Source organism: Patagioenas fasciata, chromosome 1 (genome assembly GCF_037038585.1).
Source record: "Patagioenas fasciata isolate bPatFas1 chromosome 1, bPatFas1.hap1, whole genome shotgun sequence".
Lineage (NCBI taxonomy): Eukaryota > Metazoa > Chordata > Aves > Columbiformes > Columbidae > Patagioenas > Patagioenas fasciata.
Window position 1 is genome coordinate 74507716 of NC_092520.1, and position 20048 is coordinate 74527763.

A 20048-nucleotide genomic window follows, 5' to 3' on the forward strand; every position below is an offset into this window, starting at 1 on the left:
CCCCTCACCTTTTACTTTCAACACTTGGAAAAATCACAAATAGATGCTAACGAACGAATGCCTTGGGCTCTGCACCACTGTCAGCAGTGGCAGCTCTCCTTGTTGATGGCAACAAACAGCTCTTCAGCAGCAGAAACCTGAAGGTGAGGTGTTTTCTCCTGCCAAGGAGAGATGATGAAGGCTGGAAAAAGTCACGTAAAATATCTGAAATTTATGGCTGGCAGTCACACTTGAAGACCCATGTGGTGATCTCCCCTCCACACTCACACTTCCATTTAAAGGCATTATACAGGTTGTTCCAAAAAGATAGACCAAATTTGAAATCACTGTATCTTTGAAATTGGTTCAATCTTTTTGAAACACCCTGTATTTTTCTTCCACTGGTGATGTCAGCACACAGCTGTGCGGGCAGGGCCGGAGCAGTGCGACCGTCAAGGCTGCCATGAGGGAGTGAGCAAAGACGGCGGACAGCTGGTGAGGTGCGGAGCTGACACGGCCTTTTTTTTATTTTCAGGTGGTTCTGTGCGCTCCACAGGCTTTTTATCAAAAAAAAAAAAAAAAGCTTTTACAAATTTTAGAAGTAAATACAAAAATCCTGGACGGTGTGTGTGTATGAGATGCCAGTAATGAAAACTGGCACCCAGAGAACACAGGTGGCTCCAGGCACAGTCGAAGGAGGAAGGCGGTGGGCTGGCGCCACGGAAGGCGGCTGCCGGTGTCCAGCGGCGCGGATGGACGGGGCTACCGGCCACTGCCCGCAGCGGCAAGAAAAGCGCCTCAGGCCGGGCCGCGGGGAGGCTCCGGGGCGAGGGCACTAAGCGGGGCCGGCCGGAGAGCTGCGCCGTCCCGGCGAGGCGCGGGCGGGTGACAGCAAGCCTTGCGTGCCAGGCGGCCCGGCGTCAGGCGGCAGAGATCAGTCAGCACCACTCTCCGTTTCGCTCACAGCCCCCGGTTCCCCCGCCGCCGCGGCGAGCACTGACTCAGAGCGGCACTCCCGCCGCGGCCGGCTTCGCACGCGATGCCACAGGCCTCCCCCACCGACACCCGCGCCTCGCTCCCGAACCCGCTCCCGGCCGTCGCACTCCCGCCCCGATCGGGGCGCCGGGCGGCAGCGCGGCCGGGAGCGGCCCGGAGGCGCAGGTAGGCTCGGGCAGCGGGAGCGCTGGGGAGACGCAGGCGGCTGCCACGGCGCCTCCTGCCCCGCGCAGACACGCACAGACTCTCACATATTTATTCAGTATTGGGGGGGGGAGGCTGCGGTACCCCAAGCTCCCCCAGCGTCAGGCACACATCGGGGGGCTCAGGTAGCTACCGCGGTGTTGTACCAGCCCCAGTCTCCCGCCTGGGAAGGGCAAGCGGGTCCGCAGCCCCGAGCTGGGCCTGCTCTAGGGGTCGAGAGTGCCCCGGGGCAAGGGAGAAGCAGCTTTATAGCAGCAAACTCAGGTTCTGGTGCGGCTGGGACGGGTAAATCACTTCCTCCTGGCCAGTGAGGGCCCACCCGTGGAAGGGTGTTTTGGCATGGCCCGAGTTGGGGTTGAGAGGCGACAGCTGGGACGGTGTCGGGTGGGGAGGGTTTGAATGTTGTTTCCGTAATGTGCAGAAAGACGGTTTTTCACATACATTTGTCTGCTTACCTGCATGCTTGCCAGTGAGATGGGAGTTCCCATCATTTGGGTGTATAATGACTATGCCATGCTTTGCAGACCCTAATTTTTCAGGTGGGAGGCAGGGTACACCAAACCAAATTATCTCAAATTACAGAATTCCTCTTTACGCTTAGATTCGGGGGTGATATGGGGCTAGGTCAATTCTCAAAAAATGCTTTAAGAAACACTTCTAGCTTTCCTATTCAAAAATGTTAAAAAATGCAGCACAAGTGCAAGATGTCTTGACAGCAGCTGTGATAAAACTGCTTTATTAAAGATTCCCATAAATGTGGTGGCATTTCAGTGTGCGACAGAGTAACAGGTACCATCCATGTCTTGTGCGTGCACTAACCTGCTCAGTGCTGCACTGGGAGTGTATCTGGAAACAGTCTATAAGAGAAGTTGGTATGAACTCTGAGTTGCACTGGTTACTTAAGATCTTAACAGCAGAATAAATATTTATAGTGAAACGCACAGATCTTTTATTTTCACAGCTTCCTATCTGCAGGTTTACAGTAGCGTCCCCGTTAAATGGGTTCAGATACTGGGTTTGAGGTTGCTTTATTCAAAGAGTCCACTTGAGAGACAAAAGCGGCAGGTGCAAAAGAAAACGTGTAACTCAGTGTTTGCAAACAAGTGGATTAAACTCACTGCTTAGAACAACCACTTCGAGATTTTTAATTTTTTTTCCTCTAATTGTAACATTTTATCTTCTCTCCAGAGGCTTCGTTGTCCCTTGCCTTTCTGTGGGGTGATGATGATAAAAGTCCTGCCAGTGGAGGATTGCTCCCTCAGCAGCGTACGGACCCTGCCAGGTAACCTTCCTCGCAGACATGTCTTCAAAACAGCATGCTCAGGTCGGCTTTGCCTCCCGGAGAGTGCAGAACTGTGAAACAGCCGATGTGGCTGCGTGATCTGCAGGACTAAGATGTTTTCAGTTGTGGTCAGTAAAGCGCAAAGTTCTTTCTTTAAAAAGAAAAAAACACAAAGCAAACATTGTTAATAGCTACGGGCTGTTGTATCCTTAATTTATGCTGTCTTTTGTCAGTTGAACCGCCACTGTAGCTGTCAGCTAATTCAGCATTTTAGGTTTCCCCTGCTTCTGAGATGCTTTACTGGGCGTGAAAGTGTGAAGTCTCATATTTCTCCTTTTTGGGTATCAAAAATTGTTTGAATTACAAACCTACGCAGCTACTTTAGCAATTTAAGTAACTCATTAAGTCCTTTTTGGCAGGTAAAAGCTTGTGGTGACCTTTAGATTTAAAAGGAGATTTTATTATTCTAATAATAATAATGTTGACTCGGTAGAAGTCGTATTTTGTAAAAATAACTTTGGTAGATATTGCTGGAGAGAGAGAATGCTAATTTTATTTGGAGTTACCCATTTTCCCAAAGACTACTTTGATACCTCAGAAAAACAAAGATCTACTATACAAAATCAATACACACATACATGACATGTAATACTTCAATAATTATTGAGAAGCAGTGCTTCATCCTAAATAGTCATTCATCTGATCAAATTCTGTATTTGTAAAAATGTCCTTGTCCATATAAAATCTGTCCTTTTTCTGAGGACTTCTTATTAGCAATTAGATTTACAAATTTTCCACTTCAGTCGTAAGCACCTTTTGCTCCATCATGTATTACTGTGGAGGGTGTGCTTGGTGGCTGGGTAAGGGAGGAAAAGAAATATTTCTGTATTGAACTGACTGAATGTAGGTCAGTAATTTTTGCCAGCTCATGTGCAGTGTTAGAAATACACCATGGGCAATTGTCACCTGTTAACCTGGAGAAAAATGCTTGTCACAAGAGGCAAAATGCAAGCATACTAGACACTGTTACAAGTCTTTGGCATCTCACTGGCAGTCAGCCACCATAGACGGCTGGCAGATAATGCAGACATTGCTAACTCACATTATGTCATAAAGCATAAAATCAAAACATGAAGCATGAATCAGAAAGTTCTTCAGTACTCCACAAGCGCTTGCTCCCACAGGGTACCGGGGTTTACGACTGACTCCCTTGACTGAGTAAATCACAGATCTGACTTACATAACTGAGTAAATTAAAAAATGCTTTTGAAGCACCTAAGCTGGTATGTGGGAGCCTGTCCCGTCCCTCTGTGAACAGACAATTTGGTGATGCTACTAGCTGGTTATGTCCTCAAAGCCTATGGGCTTTTTAAATGAAATTTGTTTTCCCTCCTGTTTGCAAAGAAAGCACGTTGTTAAAGGGTAAACCTACAAGTTCAAAAGCAATTAAAATGATCTTCTGAATATATTTACATGGCATCTCATGATTTTCAGCGACTTTTGTGAATTCTGAGGATAATGATGTCCTACGCTTATGTTTTTTGACATATATATCAAGGATAATCTATGGGTATTTGCTCTTAGTGAACTAGATGATTGCCTGAGATCTCCTCAAGTTGTACTGTGCTGCTAATGCCACTTGTGTTAAAACATGAGTCAGAATACAAGTTTGTTTTCTTAAAATAAAAAGGAAGATGACTATTTGTCCTCTCTGTGAACATGAAACACTATGTCAAAGACCGGTAGTATTCTACAGCTGTTAGCTGACACCTCAGCATTTCACAAATTCACACTACAATTTATGACCTTCACTCTCTATCTGTCTCCCACCCATTGTGTGGCAGGAGCCTTTGGTTTGTTTTCTGTCTGATAAAAATGTGGACACTTCCATGTAAAAGCTGGATTCAGCATAAGATGGACTGAGATTGGTTTTTGTTGTTGTTTTAGTTTAAGACTGAAAATGTATACTTTGGTCCTTGTTCACTATGTGCAGCGTTTTGGAAATCCTGTTTTTATTGTAATCTTCCTTTTTCACTTCCTCTAGACCTTTTCACAAGACTTGACTTAGGGCACATGCTTTTCTATCTGGGCTTAAGGCAAATACAGCTTTTTATTTATTTATTTTCTTTTATTTTTTTTGAGCCACTTAGCTCACTCCTCACCTCTGACTTTCAAATACGGCTGTAGGGGACATTGTCTGGGTGCCATGGCCTAGTGGGGCATCTAGAGGTAGAGCAACACATCAGCTGTCACGGAGTTGCCTGTTGCCAGTGCCAGGGGTCTGGAGAGCCGGGCTGGTGGTTGGCTGGTGGTTGGCTGCTGTGGGAGGGCTGGGTGTGCAGGGATGGAGATGCTGCTGGGGAAGGGTGGCTGCTTTCGTTTGACAAGTTCAAAGGATTGGTGTAGATGAAGAAATGCTAGCATGCACTTCTGTGTCAGCTCGCAACCCAGATGTACACTCCCAGTGCCCTGAGGCTTGTCCATCCCGTATTGATAGTCCTGTCATGGCATCTCTGCTGCCTTTGGCCTGTGATCACTGCATTTGGGTGAGCAGGTTCGCAGGTTCACAGCTTCTACTGTTGCATTTGCCAGTGCAAGCTGTGGTGCAAATGAGGTCTAAACCAGGCACAAACTGCAGAGGGACTTGCAGTGCTTGCGTTGGAGAGATCCTGTGCCTGGTGCTGCTCCCTGACAGTGCTGGCTCACCTTGTTAGAGTCATAGAATGTCCTGAGTTGTAAGGGACCCACAAGGATCGAGTCCAACTCTTGTCCCCACATAGGACAACCCAAAAATTCACACCATGTATCTGAGGATATTGCCCAACTGCTTCTTGAATACTGTCCCTGGGGAGCCTGTTCCAGTGCTCTACCTTAGCAGAGAACACAGATGTCTAAATTGTCACAGTCTCACTCTACACTTTATCCAAGTTGCTTAAAGGCAATTTAAGGAAGGTGCAGCTAATAGTATCAGGAAACGTAGTCCAGCAGCACAGCTGGGAGTATCTGTTCAGATCACTCTTCTACATAGATCTGTGAGGCTGTATGCTTAGAGGAGTTTCATGGGTCCTCAAGGCTTTTGGAGATGAATCATTAGTGTGATCTCTGAAAGAGGGCACACTAATCCAGCTGGGTTCACTGCTGAGTCGGTGGTCTGTGGGTTAGGCTTTTGGACATCTCGTTTAGCCGAACTTCCACTCTCTTGGAGTTAATTGTATAAAACTCCAGTTGATTTCAACAAAACCAGCAGTTTCCCCATTGACTTTAATTCGTATTTGGGTGACAGTGGAGGTAAGGACCTATAAGCATCATTAGTCTAGTTGCATGAGTTCTTGGAATGAGAATAACAAGAGGGTTACATCTACTTTCATGAATCAGCAAGGATTTCAGATATTTTTAACAGCTTTAGGGTGGTCGCAGCTTCTAAAGTGGCTATGCAAATGTGAATGTGCCACAGTACCATCCATTCATGCTGCCAAAATGTTAGCCCTAGAAGCTATTGGATTATAAAGATTGTTCAAGGTCTATTATCTCCTTTTCTCTAGCGAGATCTAGTCCTTTTTGTGTGCAGCAGCTCTGGTCTGAAATGTTCTCTCAAGTGCTAGCTTAGTTTTTTATGGGTACCTTGTTTTAGCACATTTCTTATCTGCCATATATCCTGTACTGCTCTTGGAAAAAAAACAAAAAGAGTGCTCTCCAGATCTCTCCTCACCTTTATTCTCTTGAGTTTTCCCTGACCCTTTTTCTCTCTCCTGGCAAGACAACCACAAGGGCTTTTCAGTTACTTAAGTGTTCATAAGTGGTCTGAAGTACAATGTTCTTTGACTACAAATCAGAATATCTGGCACCTTATCTACAGCTGAGCTGGTGTGAGATCTTGGGCACACCACTGCACTTTTCAGTGCGTTTTTCTGCCCTCTTTTTGCTACTTAGAACCTCTCTAACCATGATTTAGTCATTAGCTATGAGGAGAGCAGAAGTTTATATACATATATGTACTTCTTGAGAGCTATCAAGCTTCTACTCTTACCTGGAAAATGTCCTTAGGTGGCATGATTGTACGTATGGTAACTCCCACAGATTCAAAGTTTTGCAAAACCGAATATGCACCTTTTTTTGTTGTTGTTGTTGTCTTTGTGTAATGGTTTGAATGTTTTGCTGTGTGTGAGGCATGGGTAGATGTTTCCGTGGTTCCCAGAGGAGGGAGGGTAAGGAGTGGGGGTGATGTGGTCATGCAGGTGTTTAAGCAGTGCATAGAGGGAAATCAAGTGAGTGATCAAGTCAGGTGCATGGTACTATACAGGGCAAATGTTTGCTGTGTGTGTAGTTATATATGGTGTACCAGTTTTAAAGCTAGGCTGAGAATTTGAATTGATTTAAAAACCACTGACCAAGTTTCATTCTCTAACTGAGCAGAGTGCCACACAGTTTCGTAGTCATGGTTTTCTGTACCTCAAATTCAGGGTAAAAGAAAGGGCATCATTTGATCCTTTGGGTAACAGCTGTTCTTCTATATTCATATTAACTATTTTTATCAGTTTAGAAAGAAAGAAGGCATCAGATTCTGGGATCTCCATTGCACAGTAAGAAGTAGTTTTTTTCCAGAATTGACTAGTGAATTTTGGACACATCCAGTTATTTCCTGATATTATCTAATTCATTAATTTTTGAAGGACCTGCTGTTTAGAAAGTGAGTACTCAGCTCTTTCTGGAAATCAGTGCTTTGCAAAGGATCTGAAGCTAAGCATTTACAAATGAAAGGCATTGAATTTAGTAATCACTTTGTCGGAAGCATTTACTTTGAACACGCATACTTACCTTACCTCCTGTGCCCCAGTCTAGTCCCTCAAGCAGTGAAATGCAATGCAAATTTCAAGAGAAACAGTGATCTCTTGTTTTCTTAGATCTGTTGTTGGGATGCCTCTTGTAAAACTCCATGTACTATAGAAAATGCAAAAAAGTGGACAGTAGAGGAAGTGTGTTCACTAACTAGATTTAGTGGGAGCTTCTGACTAAGAATATGTTCTCTTACTAATAAGGAAACTGTTTTGAAGTTTGAAAATACTTATTTTGGTCACAATGCATTATTTAGATGATTGATATTGATCATGTTGCATGCTTGCAAACCATAACACATGGCCTCTATTCCAAAGCTGCTGAAATCTCTTGCAAAAATGTAGGAGAGTTGAATTGGGAAAATGAAATGTATAATTCAATTCATATTTTAAAATAAATATCAGCCCAACCAGCCTTGCCTTTGTCAGGGCTTTCTTCATGTCACATGTGGAAGTCTGCCTTTCTTCTTGAAGGCTGTTGGTTTCCAAGTCATTTCACTTTCCCATCTCCCATAGTTTGCATTCTTTTACTTTATTATGAACTCCTGTTGATCCTTAGATGCCTGGGTGTTTGGGGCCAAACTCTCACTGGCTTTTACCAAGAGTGGGGTACTCCAGAGCCTCCTGTCACTTGCAGCATGACTCCAGCAGGATACTGAAAATACAGATCTGCAAACTGAGCAGATGCTTGGGTTGTTATTGAAACGTAGAGTGCACTAATTGCCAGCTTTGTGGCGTAGTATTAAAATGTTATATGAGATGCTATGGGCTTTTTCTGGTTTTCTAGGGCTACCCAGCCACCTCAGTGTGTGACATTTGGTAGCTTTGTAATTACTTCTGAGTCCATTTAATGCATTACCAGTGCATGTTTCCATCGGCTATGAATTCAGGTAGCTCGCTCTTTGTTTCTGTTCATTAATTGATCTCCCTTTCTCTGGTGACATATTTGGTAAGTAGCCTGAGTAGATGGATTTCCCATTGCAGGATTATCCTTAGACCATTTATGCTCACTGCTTCCTGTTCTTCACTTGCCATGAAACGTGCTCCCTAATGGGGCAAAGCCTTTTAAACAAGAGAAGAACTGGAACTGGTTTTCAGTTAGGAATTTTGGGACGCATCCCTGTTGACCTCATGAGTGTAAGTGATGACAAAGGGATAACAAATTAGTATTCCAGTAGTGTGTAACTGCTCAACAAATGTATAGTTTTGATATCTTTGCAAAGTCAGGAAATGTTCTTATTGTAATTCAGCCTATTTGAAACTTGAGGCACGGCTGAGACATGCTGTGAGGGGTTTTTCATCCCATGAGTCTGACAGAGCCAGGACAAGACCTGCAGATGAAATCTTGATGCTCCTCAGTCAGTGTAAGTTTTCCTCTTAGCTTCCAAGAGCCAACCTTTGCTGCAGTACTCATGGAGGGTCAGTCCAGTAGGGTAACACCACCACTCACCTTACTTGCTTGAAGATATTAAGTTGACCCTGCTCAATTTGGGTTTGAAGCTATTCCCAGTGTGAATCTCTCCTCAGTCCTCTGCAACTTGAAGTACTATTTAGCAGTGGTGCAGCTGTCACTGCTGTTAGCACTGAAATGAAGGCTCCAAAAATTCTTTGCCTATCTAAGTAAGCATCAGATCTGGGTACAATTTTTCTTTGTGTTGAGATGAAATAATTTGTTTCTGAAAAATGCTGATTCATTGAAGCCAAATGGAGACCAAGACATGCATCTAACCAGGTCTTGATTTATATCAAGAAGCAGAGGCATTTCAACTTGATTATGCATGTCTCAGGGAAGTGCAGCAACCTCTAGACTGTTGAGGGTGGTGCTGGTGGTATAGCTGTTTTCATGAAAAACCTCAAAAAGTCTTGATTTCATTCCAAGGCAGTTAAAAAGCACCTCCGAAATCATCAAAAGGTTTGTGGGATGGCCAAATGTATGTTCCCATCCAGATCTGCTGACAGATATTCTATTAATGCTTTACTACCTTTTCATGACAAGAAAAGAAGTTAGATTGCAAAAGACCAAACCATATTTCTTAGCTGCAATCATATTGGATTTATTTTAAAATAATAAAGGTGGGGGAAAAAAAACAACAAACAACAGTCCAAATTACTTGCCAAGGTCTTTGACAGGTGTCATATCATAATTGCATCATTTGCATTTCAGATAGCAAACCACTTTGTAGTCATTATGTTATTTTAACACAAATAAAATGGGCATCCTGTTACATCACAATAATTTTTGTGTCATTCTAAGCTATATTAGTGCTAACAAATGAACAAAGAATATTGACAAGGAATAGTCAAAATTCCAGAAGTAAGTTTGTTCAAGCATAGATTGCCTTTTCTTTGAAAGAAATAATTGAAAATAATGTATACACTGTTGTGAAAATGTAAAATAGATCTGCAGTTTACAAGAGTAAAATAAGCACCTTCATAGGTTATGGTCTTTTGGATAGAAGCCTGAAAGAATCCAGAGAGTTTTGTTTTCTTGAATTAGTTCTCTCTTTTGTATTCTTTTTGCTCATGTGGAACATTTGCTGTGGCATTTCTATGTGACACTTTTCAAGCCTTGCAATATTTAGCAAGTTTATTTTCTTTTTCCAAATGCCAAGCTTTAAGCAATGGAAGGAGATCTTGGTAGATTTCTTTCGTCATTGTTCCAATTTGATCTGGTATTTTGAAGTACTAAAAAAAAATACCAAAACACAAAAGAATCCAGCAGCCCTAACTTAAAATTGTTTAAAGTCTTGAAGATTGATTATATTCCAAAAATACTATTCTGCTTTCGGTGGGAATTGAAGAAATAATGAATGAGTCTGACTTAGTAAGATGTGATTTTTTTCTGTAATACAAATCATAGGTTAGTTGAAATGCAAGTCTTAGGCTTCTTTTTATAATTGAAAAAAAAATTTTCTTGTTACATATTAGTGAAGGTAGAAGGAGGATAAGAGATTGAGAAGAGACTATTGAGACAGTAATTAATAAGATTAAAATTTGAACTGACAGTCTTCTGATTTTCAAACACTGGAAGGTCTGAAAATAGAGTCAATGCTCTTCATGCATTTGTAAGCCATTTGATGTGGGGAGAAAAGTCTGTCACGTGAAGGAAGAAAAACAAAATCTTTTAGAAGAGGTGGTGGGGGAGGGGGGAAAAAAAGCATGCAGTGAAGGGAGAGCAAAAAGCTTGTGTGTGTCTCTGTGCTGGCCCCCTTGTAGCCCAGGCACGGATCACACTACCTGTGCGCCAGCCCGCACACAGTGTCCCCAGCAATTGCTGAAAGATGTTTTTGGCTCCTCTGACCCTGTGGTGCCAACTCTCCAGCTGCTCCAGGGACACTTCCTCACTTGGCCTCCGCATGCAGAGGCTGGGGAGCTGGGCGAGACGTTCGTGCCTGGGTTTCTAGGTTTGTGCCGCCCATGGGTGAGGTACGTTTTGTTTCTCTGCCTACGTTAAACAGCACAACCGCAAGGTTTAATAAAAAATGCAAATAGCGGGATTTATTTCTAACACCCAAAATAGTCATCCTCATTTACAGATCTTTAGAAAAAACAAAGGTGTGAAAAGAAAGAGCTATAGCAAATGTACTCGCACTTCACTTACATCACAGAATCATAGAATGTTAGGGATTGGAAGGGAACTCGAAAGATCATGTAGTCCAATCCCCCTGCTGGAGCAGGAACACCTAGATGAGGTTACACAGGAATGTGTCCAGGCGGGTTTTGAATGTCTCCAGAGAAGGAGACTCCACAACCCCCCTGGGCAGCCTGTTCCAGTGTTCTGTCACCCTCACTGAGAAGTTTCTTCTCAAAGGGATACCTCTTCTGTTTACATTTTTTTTCCCCCTGATATCCAGACAGTACTCAGGTCCTCAGGCTTTGCCAATTTATCTCTTCTTTTTTTGTGAATTATGTTAGCTGGTGTAACTGTCTTCCCTTTCAAGCTTTGTAACAGGTCTGCATGGATGTAACTGTTCACCATAAAACTCACTGTGTCCTATTCTTCAGTAAGAGGCAGTCACTCCTTTCAGTTAGACCTCTCCCTAATTAAATAAAAGTAACTTTCTATAGATTTGCAAAGTGACTCGTTGTTTTTCTAGGAATAATCCTCTGCATCTAATAGCCTAGAAAACAATTCCTAGCTTCAATAAAATTTAAAAGTCTCTCTCTTCTCTGGTGTTTAAAGTGACGTAGGGACTATTGCTACAAATCTTTTTGTTTATGACAGCCTTGTCCTGGTGAGCTACAGTATGGATTTGTGTGCCGGCTTATTCCTTCCCTGGGAAGGCTGGGAGAAGGGAACACAGAACCAAACTCTTGAAACACTGCAGCACAGTATAATTATATGGGATTTGCTGTATAATAGTTTGCATGCAGGTTGTTCCAGGCTTATTTTGCTTCTTAAAAAGTAGACTCAAAGATGTATATTTGCTGACTCTTTCTTTCATTGGCAGAGTTGAATTTGCTTTATCTTACAGGGCTGTAAATACCACTAAAATCTTTTGCTTATTGCAATTCAAGTTTTGTTTCCATGTATTTTGTTTTATCATTTAGTGATAAGATGACTTCTGCCTCTAGTCAACACCTTTGTGGGTTTTGTGAAAGCTAATTCAAGAGCTTCAAAGGCTAAGTGAAAAAGAGAACAGAGATAAAAATCTTTAAAAATCAGGAAATACAAAAGGAAAGCTTCTAACAGTCTTTTGTCTTAGTCACATTACATATCCTGGATGCTTTTTGATACTGATTTATTACATTTATGACAAGCAGTATTATATTAGGCTAAACATTTAACAAGAAAGAGAACAGAATATGAGATGTTGCAACATAGACAAAATATCCAAGTGCAGTTAGAAGTTTCACTCTTATTTTAACTCTGCACTGTAAAACATTGTAACCTGGTTTCTTTGTTTTAAACAACCATTTCTATCAACCTTTGGCATTTAGTAGGAAATGAAAGATTTAATAAAATAGATGTCATTCACCTTTATAAAAGTCCAGTATCAGTTTTTTGATGAGCTGCTTAACTCTTTGTTCCACATTACAGCCTGTAAATCTAGGAGGTGCTTCAGCTGTTAAAAATACAGAGCTTTTTCTGTTCCCCCATCTCATTTGCTGTCAGACTTGACACCAGTTGGGCAACTGGTGTCTTCCCCACAGCATATTAAATGCCAGATCTCCGCATTTCCCAAAGATTGCTGATGAGCTAGGTTCATAGAGCTGTTTTATTTCCAGAGTTCAACTCTATAAATGAACTAAAAGAACTGTCTTATTTACAGAGTTCAACTCTTTAACTGAAACATTGGTCCTTTTTAATTCCCTTTCTGTGAGCATCCCTGCACACAAGGTTTCTCAGCGTTCTCCATGATTCCCTGGCTAACTTTGCTTGTTGGGGACATTTGCATTTGATTGTGACTCCAGTGGGAGCAGGTAGCTGTACAGTATGTGTCTTAATATAAACTGGGTTCAGCTAAACGAGGCAGACCTGGGCTTTGAATGGCACACAATCTTGTGCTATTATACACATTATACTGCAACTGAAGCAGTCAGAAATTGTGTCAGAACCCCCCATAAGTCTTAAAAATAATGAGTGGGGTTTGTTTGTTTGATATAGGAAAAAGGTTAAATGCAAGATTTCTTTTGATTGTCTTTGGGTTTCTCTGTCTTCAAGTTGTTTTTTTTTTTTTCCCGCAAAATAACAGGGGCTAGAAACTAATTATTGTGATTAAAATGAAGATTTAATGCCATGATCAAGAAACTGAGACTTCCAAAAAGAATGCACAAGACTCAAGTTATGAGAACTAGTAACATACAAAATAATTAAAATATTGCATTTCCAGATTCATAAAACTTCCAAAAAAACAGAATTGATTGGGTTGGTTTGACGACATTGCAACATGTTTGTGGGTAAGCTAGGAACCAAAGAGAAACACTTGTGGTATTTTTCTCGCTCTGCGCAGAATAAAAACATAGGTACATTTAAGTTCAAAGCTTGCTTTAGAGCGGGTTTGACTGAATCACCTGCTTGTGTTCTGTAGTTTGTAGCATTCGTACTGGAGTTCCAGTGTAAGCATCTGTGGATATTTCTCAGTATGATGGTTTCAGATTTACACCGTGCAGTGACACAGCGATCATGGTGAGCCATAATTCTGTGGTTAAGGTTTCCTATTCCATCTGTCTGCATGTAAAGGGAAGCAGCGTTCCTTCCACCTGGCTGCGTTACACTGGCACCTCTGTCACTTGTCTCTTTTTTCAGCTTCTCTCACTTTATTCTTTTCCTGCTGTCTTTGGAGAGAGAAGTTCCTTCCTCCGCATTCCCAGCTCACAGTCAGAGGGACACAGAGCGCCTCCTCTTCCTAGCGGCATATTCACCCACAACAAAATTGGATAAGGAGTGGCTCAGGCGAGTGTCCAGAGTATCAGAGGTGCTGCCGCTGCTGCTGATCTTCACCCATGGGCAGAGGCACCGGAGCATGGCTCTGCGAATGTAGTTGTCAAAGCAATAGTAGATGAAAGGATTGGCGCAGCTATTGGCAAAAGCAAAAGGGCTGCTCACCTTCATGCCCAGCTGGGCAACCATATTGGGAAAACAATCGGCCTGCTTCAGGAGTCCTGAAAGGATGGCCATAAGCTTGAAAAGATTGAAGGGAACCCAGGAGATAACAAAAGCTGCCACTACAATGAAGACAATCTTGATGGATTTCCTCAGTTTCTTATCATGTTTCCCTGCTCTCTGATAATGCACACAGAGTCTCCTGGTGATGGAGTAGTAGAAGGTTAAGATACTCAACAGTGGGAAGAAGAAGGCCAGGATTAAAAGCACCAGTGACATGATCTGTTTGGCTTCTGTCACAGCTTTGTCTGTGCAGTAAGTCTTTCCATATTGCTTTTTCAGTTCTCTGGACAAAAGGGTTGGCATCCCTAAGCAGCAGGATAATAACCAGACACAGATGCAGAGTCCACTGGAATAGGATCTTGTTCTGACTCGTCTAGCGATGGAGGGATGCATGATAGCAAGGTACCGGTCAGCGCTCATACAAGTGAGGAGGAGGATGCTGCAGTACATGTTGACTGAGATGACATAGGAACTAGCTTTACAGAGGAAAGATCCTACCCTCCAGCTCCCGTCCGATGCCTCCTTGTCCACCCAGAATGGCAACGTGATGAGAAAGATGAAGTCAGATGCAGCGAGGTTGATGATAAAGATGTCAATCAGCCTCTGGACCCGTTGCTTGAAGGCCAAGGCTACTATCAGGATGGAGTTGCCGACGATGCCCACCAGGAACACAGCAGCATACAGAACAGGGAGGAAAGTAGACATATGTTGCAGGTGCTGATACTGGCAGTTGTCATCATAGTAGTAGTAGTCGTCATAGTTGAAAGTGGCTGTAGTCACAGCCGAAAGCTGAGTGAGTTCCATTTCTGGCCAAGCTGTCCCCATCCCTGCTCTGAGGAAGGCTCTGAGCTCCCCCAACTCTTCCCCTCAAGGTCTTCTTAAAAAACATGTTAGCGAGTGATGTGGGGAGGAGTGAGGGGAGGGAGGAGGAGAAAAGTGGTTTGGGGGGAGTAATTCATATACTTTTAGCCAATCACATAGGCAACGGACAAGCGATGAGAGTCTCTGATTAGTCAAAACCCTGTCTTCAGAATAAACACTTGCTTCTTTTTTTAAAATCAGGTTTAGTTTTACTGATTTTATCTTCATTTTGTATTTGCCTGTATACGTGAACCAAGTTTGGGGTTTGCTTTTATTTTGGGAGGAGGGGAGGTAGTTTTCAAGATTCTGAACTTTCTTAGGACAGAATATCGCTAGTTTGCAGATATTCAAGATTGTACCAGCTCAGCAGAAGTCAGAGGACAGTGAATTCTTTACCTTTTCTCAAAATGTTTTGTATAAATTGTTTTTTGGCTCAAGTTCAACTTTTCTGAGGCTTGGAGGTTCTTACTTTCTTTGTCTATTTATGATTGTTTTCTTTTAGAGTAAACATCTCATATGAAAATATTTAGGGAAAAATGCTTAAAACTACTGTCTCCGTTCTGCCATGTGGTTATTTGTTCTGTATCAGTCCCAGGTCCTCCCAGGCCAGTGCCCCCTTCTTGCCCTGCAGCCCCTCCACTTCCCCTAGCCCTGGGTTCCTCACACTCAGCTTTATTAATGTGTTAGAAACTTACAGGACAGTTTCCAGCATGTTGTACATTCTTCTGCCATTTGAAATTTGACTTGATGTTCCTATCCCCACACAGGTTTTCTTATCAGCCACAGTCCTGCTCTCCAAAGCAGTGGTTTGTTTCTTCTTCTTCCAACTGCACAGCCCACATGGCTCTTGAGTCGTTGTGATGTACCGTGCTTACTTCTCTTAAAGAACTGTGATTCCTTTCATCTTTCATTTGCATTATCAATATGTCTCCAGCTGTGGCTTACCTTACAGACGGTTGCGTAAATCACATTAAAGTCCTCACTTTTTAAACTCCTGAATTCATTGCAGCTTTGTCAGTGCATTCTAATTTGAAACTGCTGCTACTGGTCTTCATCATCCTTCCTCTCTTCTGCAGATAAATTAATTTTCTCCTTCCTCTCTCTCCCTCTTGCATGTTCACAGGCCAGGCTCACCTTCAGGATTCTCAAAGCTTTGAGCAAATTGTTTATCAGAGTACACTCGAGCCCCAGGCAGATAGATCACATCTGTGTGTGTCTACACACGCAAAGAGCAACTCCAAATTGCATGCACAGCAAATTAGTCCCTCTAGTGCACTCTGGATGCACTCAGATTCACTCTGCCTATGCTCAGGTTATGTACTCCTGTGCAGCAGGTACCTGGTAGAACTCCAGGCACCTGGAAGAGGCACGAGCTCCTATTAAATGGGTAGCTGCTGGATCTAGGGATATTTAAGTGGGCACACTTTCTTGTATAATATGCCGATATCTAATAAGGAATGCATTATATACAACTGCTTTCCTATCAGTAGGGCACTGGTGGACTCTAGCTGACTATTTTTCATGGAATGTGTAAGGATTTAATTATCACAATAAGTGTAATTCAGCCATCACAAACTGTGAAAAAAAGATCAAGGTGTTTAAAAACACCCTGATTTAGATTAGCAATTTGTATGCCACCAATGCAAGTTTGAAGCTGTAAGGAAGCACAGGCTAAAAATAATCTTCTCGCCCTTTGAAGATCACAAAACATATACATACTTTTCAGCTAAGGGTTGTGTAAAAATGCCCAAGTGTCTTAACAGTTTACAGAAATTATTTTTGATAGATTCAGCACAGAGGTGAGTTTGGTGTCATCTTTGCTTATTTCTGCTTGAAGGATTAGGGTTCAGGTTTGTTTTTTTTTTTCTTCTAGAAGCACTGGGAAATAGAGGCATTCTCTTTCCATCAGTACTAGAGTAGAACATCAGCTGAACCCTACGGTATGTGGCACAATAGTTCTGCCTCACTTGCAAAGATGGATCTACATGTTGTTTTACTCTGCATTTGGATCCTAACAGCTTACATGCAGTTGCAAGCTTTAGAAATCAGGCACAAACTTCTTTCCCTCCATCTCATACAGCTACATGTTCCTTCTTGAAATTCACTCCTTCCCTCTCCCCATCCTAGAGCAGACAAAAAAAAAATTAGTAACTTTCAAAAAAGCTTAATGGAACCATAAAGATAAGCATATGTCCATGTATTCTTGTGTTAGCAGTTCCCCACTTTGTTGTCTCCCTGTAGTTTAATAGCCTTACTTACTAAAATAAAAAATTAGATAGTAAGGCTTTCCCAACAGGGATCAACTGTGTTCTCTTGAATATGCTCTGCATTTCTTGAGTGCTCTAAATAGACTTGTGGATGTCGCTGTGTGTTGCCAAATTAAAAATGGGACACTTCCTTATCTAGACAGAAGATTTGCAAAGACAGTGCAAGGCATTATCATGAGTAATGAAGCGATCTGTATTGATCCCAGTGAAGCAGTAGCAGGCATATTTGTTGGTAGTCTGTAAGCCCTGTGGTTTTTTTATATGCTGTCAATTCACTTAGGGCTTCTTTTAGCATCTGTCTCTTCCCAGAGCTCATTTCCCCGATGTATAGCCAAGCTCTCAAAAACACTCAGCACATGGAAATTCCCCCTGTAGCCCTTCTGCACACATATTTCAGAAAGCTCAGCATGTGGTGTACTAAGATCCAAGAGATGTAGTGAGATGTTTTGTCACCAGGAGGACAGCCTTTACCCTCTCCTCACCCACGTCCTAGATTTCCCTGGCACTTTATTCTTCCCAGACATTGTCAGACACATGTGAACCCTTTTCCTGAATAAATTTTCTGCTGAAGCCACAGCTTCTGGTTTGGTTTGGGTGTACATTCTTTCATTCGGGGTGCCCATCTTGTCCAGCCCTTGATGCAGCTCTGAAAAAGGGCAGCTGCAGGGTGCTGAGTAGTTTTGAACATGAGAGTGAACCTAAAGCTTTTGTAACCACACTCTCACAACTCTAATCATGGCTGTGCATTTGGCCAGTTCTGCTTTATAGAAGAAAAAAAATGTTTGCATGTTTCTCTGATGGTCCTGCCTTTCTTAAATGCACTTAGGAAGTTTGTCATGTTTGTGTTTGTATCATTCCTTAAATCTTCCTCATAGGAAATACCAAGGTGTTTCCCACAATAGCAAGGGAGAAGATTTCATACCTTTTTTCACAGTTCTGTAATGTTTGTGACACACATATTATGACAGCCTTCTAATTTTGTGGCAAAATCAGTAAAAGAGATGTGCAGTGGAACAAACCGCACAGGAAGTGTGCAGGGTCATTGATGTTGTTTGTTACACACACACACACTCCCCTTACACACTTCTGCAGTTGAAGCATTTCTGGTAGCAAGGTGTAGGTTTTGCTTTTTTCTAATTTTTTTTTACGTTCTTTGTTTTACTGGTAGTTTAAATGTGGTCTTATTTGAACTTGTACACATGAGTTATATAAGCACAGGCAGCTAGGTAAATTAAGCTACTTATCTGTAAATTATTGATGATGATAAATGCTGAGAAGGACAGAGGTTCATTTGGCTATAAAAGAAAGTGTGGTACTTTCTAAATGATTGTGCTTCAAAAACCACCTGTGAGCAGTAGAGATTTGCAGGCCTACTTACATAAAAAAACAACGAAAAAAACCCCATCAAATTGGCTGAAACTGTGTACTATGCCATAACCTGGGTGAAGGCAGGCTCAGAAGTAACCATATGAATGCTAACCAACAGAAGTTTCACCTCCGAACAAAGAGGGGAGAGGGTAGAACTGATTCATGTAAAATTGCAGGCACTGAACCAATGTATTGGGATAGGCTGAAATAGTTTCATACTGAGAGCAGTGATCTTCAAAGTGAGCTGTGCGAAGTAAACTTTTTTGGTACACTCAATAAAATAAATATTAAAATAAATAAATGAAAATGTATCCTCTTTATCTCATCTTTTTTTAGTTTATATTTTTGTCATATAATTTAAAATTATACATTTAATGGGATGCAGGCTCAGAAAGTTTTTACTGATGGAGTGCATGATAAAGAGGCTTGGAGACCACTGACTTAAGAGGACAATTGGGTATCATTAAAGTGAACCTGTGCTATTCATTGTATTTGGAAGAAGTACATCTAAAAGGTCTTCTTTGTGCAAAAATTATAGTTTTGGTAAGGTTTTCTTAGTGTGCCATGTTCTGTGCCACAGATTAAGAAAATACAGAGGGCAGAAATAAAACCAGGGAGACTGGATAAAGACATCTGAGGGAAATCCATGGGATTTTCTGCTGCTTTCTGGCTATATGAAGTTCTCACGGATGGTGCCTGAAACACAAAAACTAAAACTGCCCTTTTTGTCGTTACAAAGATAATATTTGTTGGGAGAGGCAATATCTTGTAGTAAATACCTAGTAGTATTGGAAGAAATATGCAGACTGTTGAGCATTTTTTTCAGGTTTGAATCAATAACTCATAAAGTGAGTGAGATGCATGAAGGTTTTTTAATTTCTCATACTCTACCACCTTCTTTTAATACAGGTAGTGCTGCCTCCTGGAAGTGTTTACGTATTTCCTCAGGCTGCAAGAGCTAGAAATGACACAAATTTTCTATGAAGATTTGCAACATACGAGGATTTTGTTTGCTTGTTTCTCATTTGCAGCACTCTTTAACTCTCTCGTCAGTGCCTGAAAATTTCTGTTAGAGCTACTGGCCAATCTTGCACATGATCCAGGTCTGCTATCTAAGAAACTTCACTTCTGTAAAAAGCAGGAACAGCTTTTAAACCGTACCCATCAGCATTAGTTCCTTTGTGTTTTCATGTGCAAACTGCCACTGTTTCTAAACCAAACTTTTACTTTGAAAACTTTCCCAAATGGTCTTGTTTAGTGGCTAAACTGATCAACCAGTGGTTCTGTTGAGGCACAATGAGGAGGTGTGAAATGAAGAGAAAACAACAACAACAAAAAAATAGGTGTTAGGAATGAATGGCTCTCTGCCTTGGTTTGTAGTGTTTTTATTGGGTTACACTTACTATACGGAGGGGTGTTTTTCCAGGAAAAAAAAAAAAAAAAAGAAAATAATCCAGGTGAAATCTGTAGAGAAAATTTGAAATTAAGTAAATAAAACGAAAACACCTCTTCCCTCTGGCTGTTTTCAAGCAGCTGCACACATTGTATTGATCAGCGCAGATTATGAAGGTCACTGCAGTCTAATTCAATAATGAAAGTAGCAATGGCTGCAAAATTTTCCAGAATTGATTCTCATTTTTACGAGACCA

General features: G+C 41.8%; 2 protein-coding genes across 2 annotated transcripts; one reads left to right on the top strand and one right to left on the bottom strand.

Annotated features, from left to right (window-relative positions):
* The first annotated feature begins 442 nt into the window (after positions 1-442).
* LOC139828312 (uncharacterized) lies at positions 443-19996 on the top strand. Its single transcript, XM_071810631.1, has 4 exons — positions 443-450; positions 645-1140; positions 2368-2461; positions 19309-19996. Exons 1-4 carry the CDS (start codon positions 443-445, stop codon positions 19359-19361), a joined length of 651 nt encoding a protein of 216 aa, XP_071666732.1. The 3' UTR covers positions 19362-19996.
* GPR15 (G protein-coupled receptor 15) lies at positions 13300-14794 on the bottom strand. Its single transcript, XM_065855267.2, has one exon. It carries the CDS (start codon positions 14726-14728, stop codon positions 13616-13618), a length of 1113 nt encoding a protein of 370 aa, XP_065711339.2. The 5' UTR covers positions 14729-14794; the 3' UTR covers positions 13300-13615.
* Positions 19997-20048: the final 52 nt, after the last annotated feature.

Bases quoted from the DNA above. Each gene is read 5' to 3' on its own strand.
- LOC139828312 (XM_071810631.1), top strand. The intron at 1,141-2,367 runs GTAGGCTCGGGC...TCTTCTCTCCAG, and splicing joins GGAGCGGCCCGGAGGCGCAG to AGGCTTCGTTGTCCCTTGCC. The intron at 2,462-19,308 runs GTAACCTTCCTC...CTTTTAATACAG, and splicing joins CAGCGTACGGACCCTGCCAG to GTAGTGCTGCCTCCTGGAAG.
- GPR15 (XM_065855267.2), bottom strand. From the start codon at position 14,728: ATGGGGACAGCTTGGCCAGAAATGGAACTCACTCAGCTTTCGGCTGTG.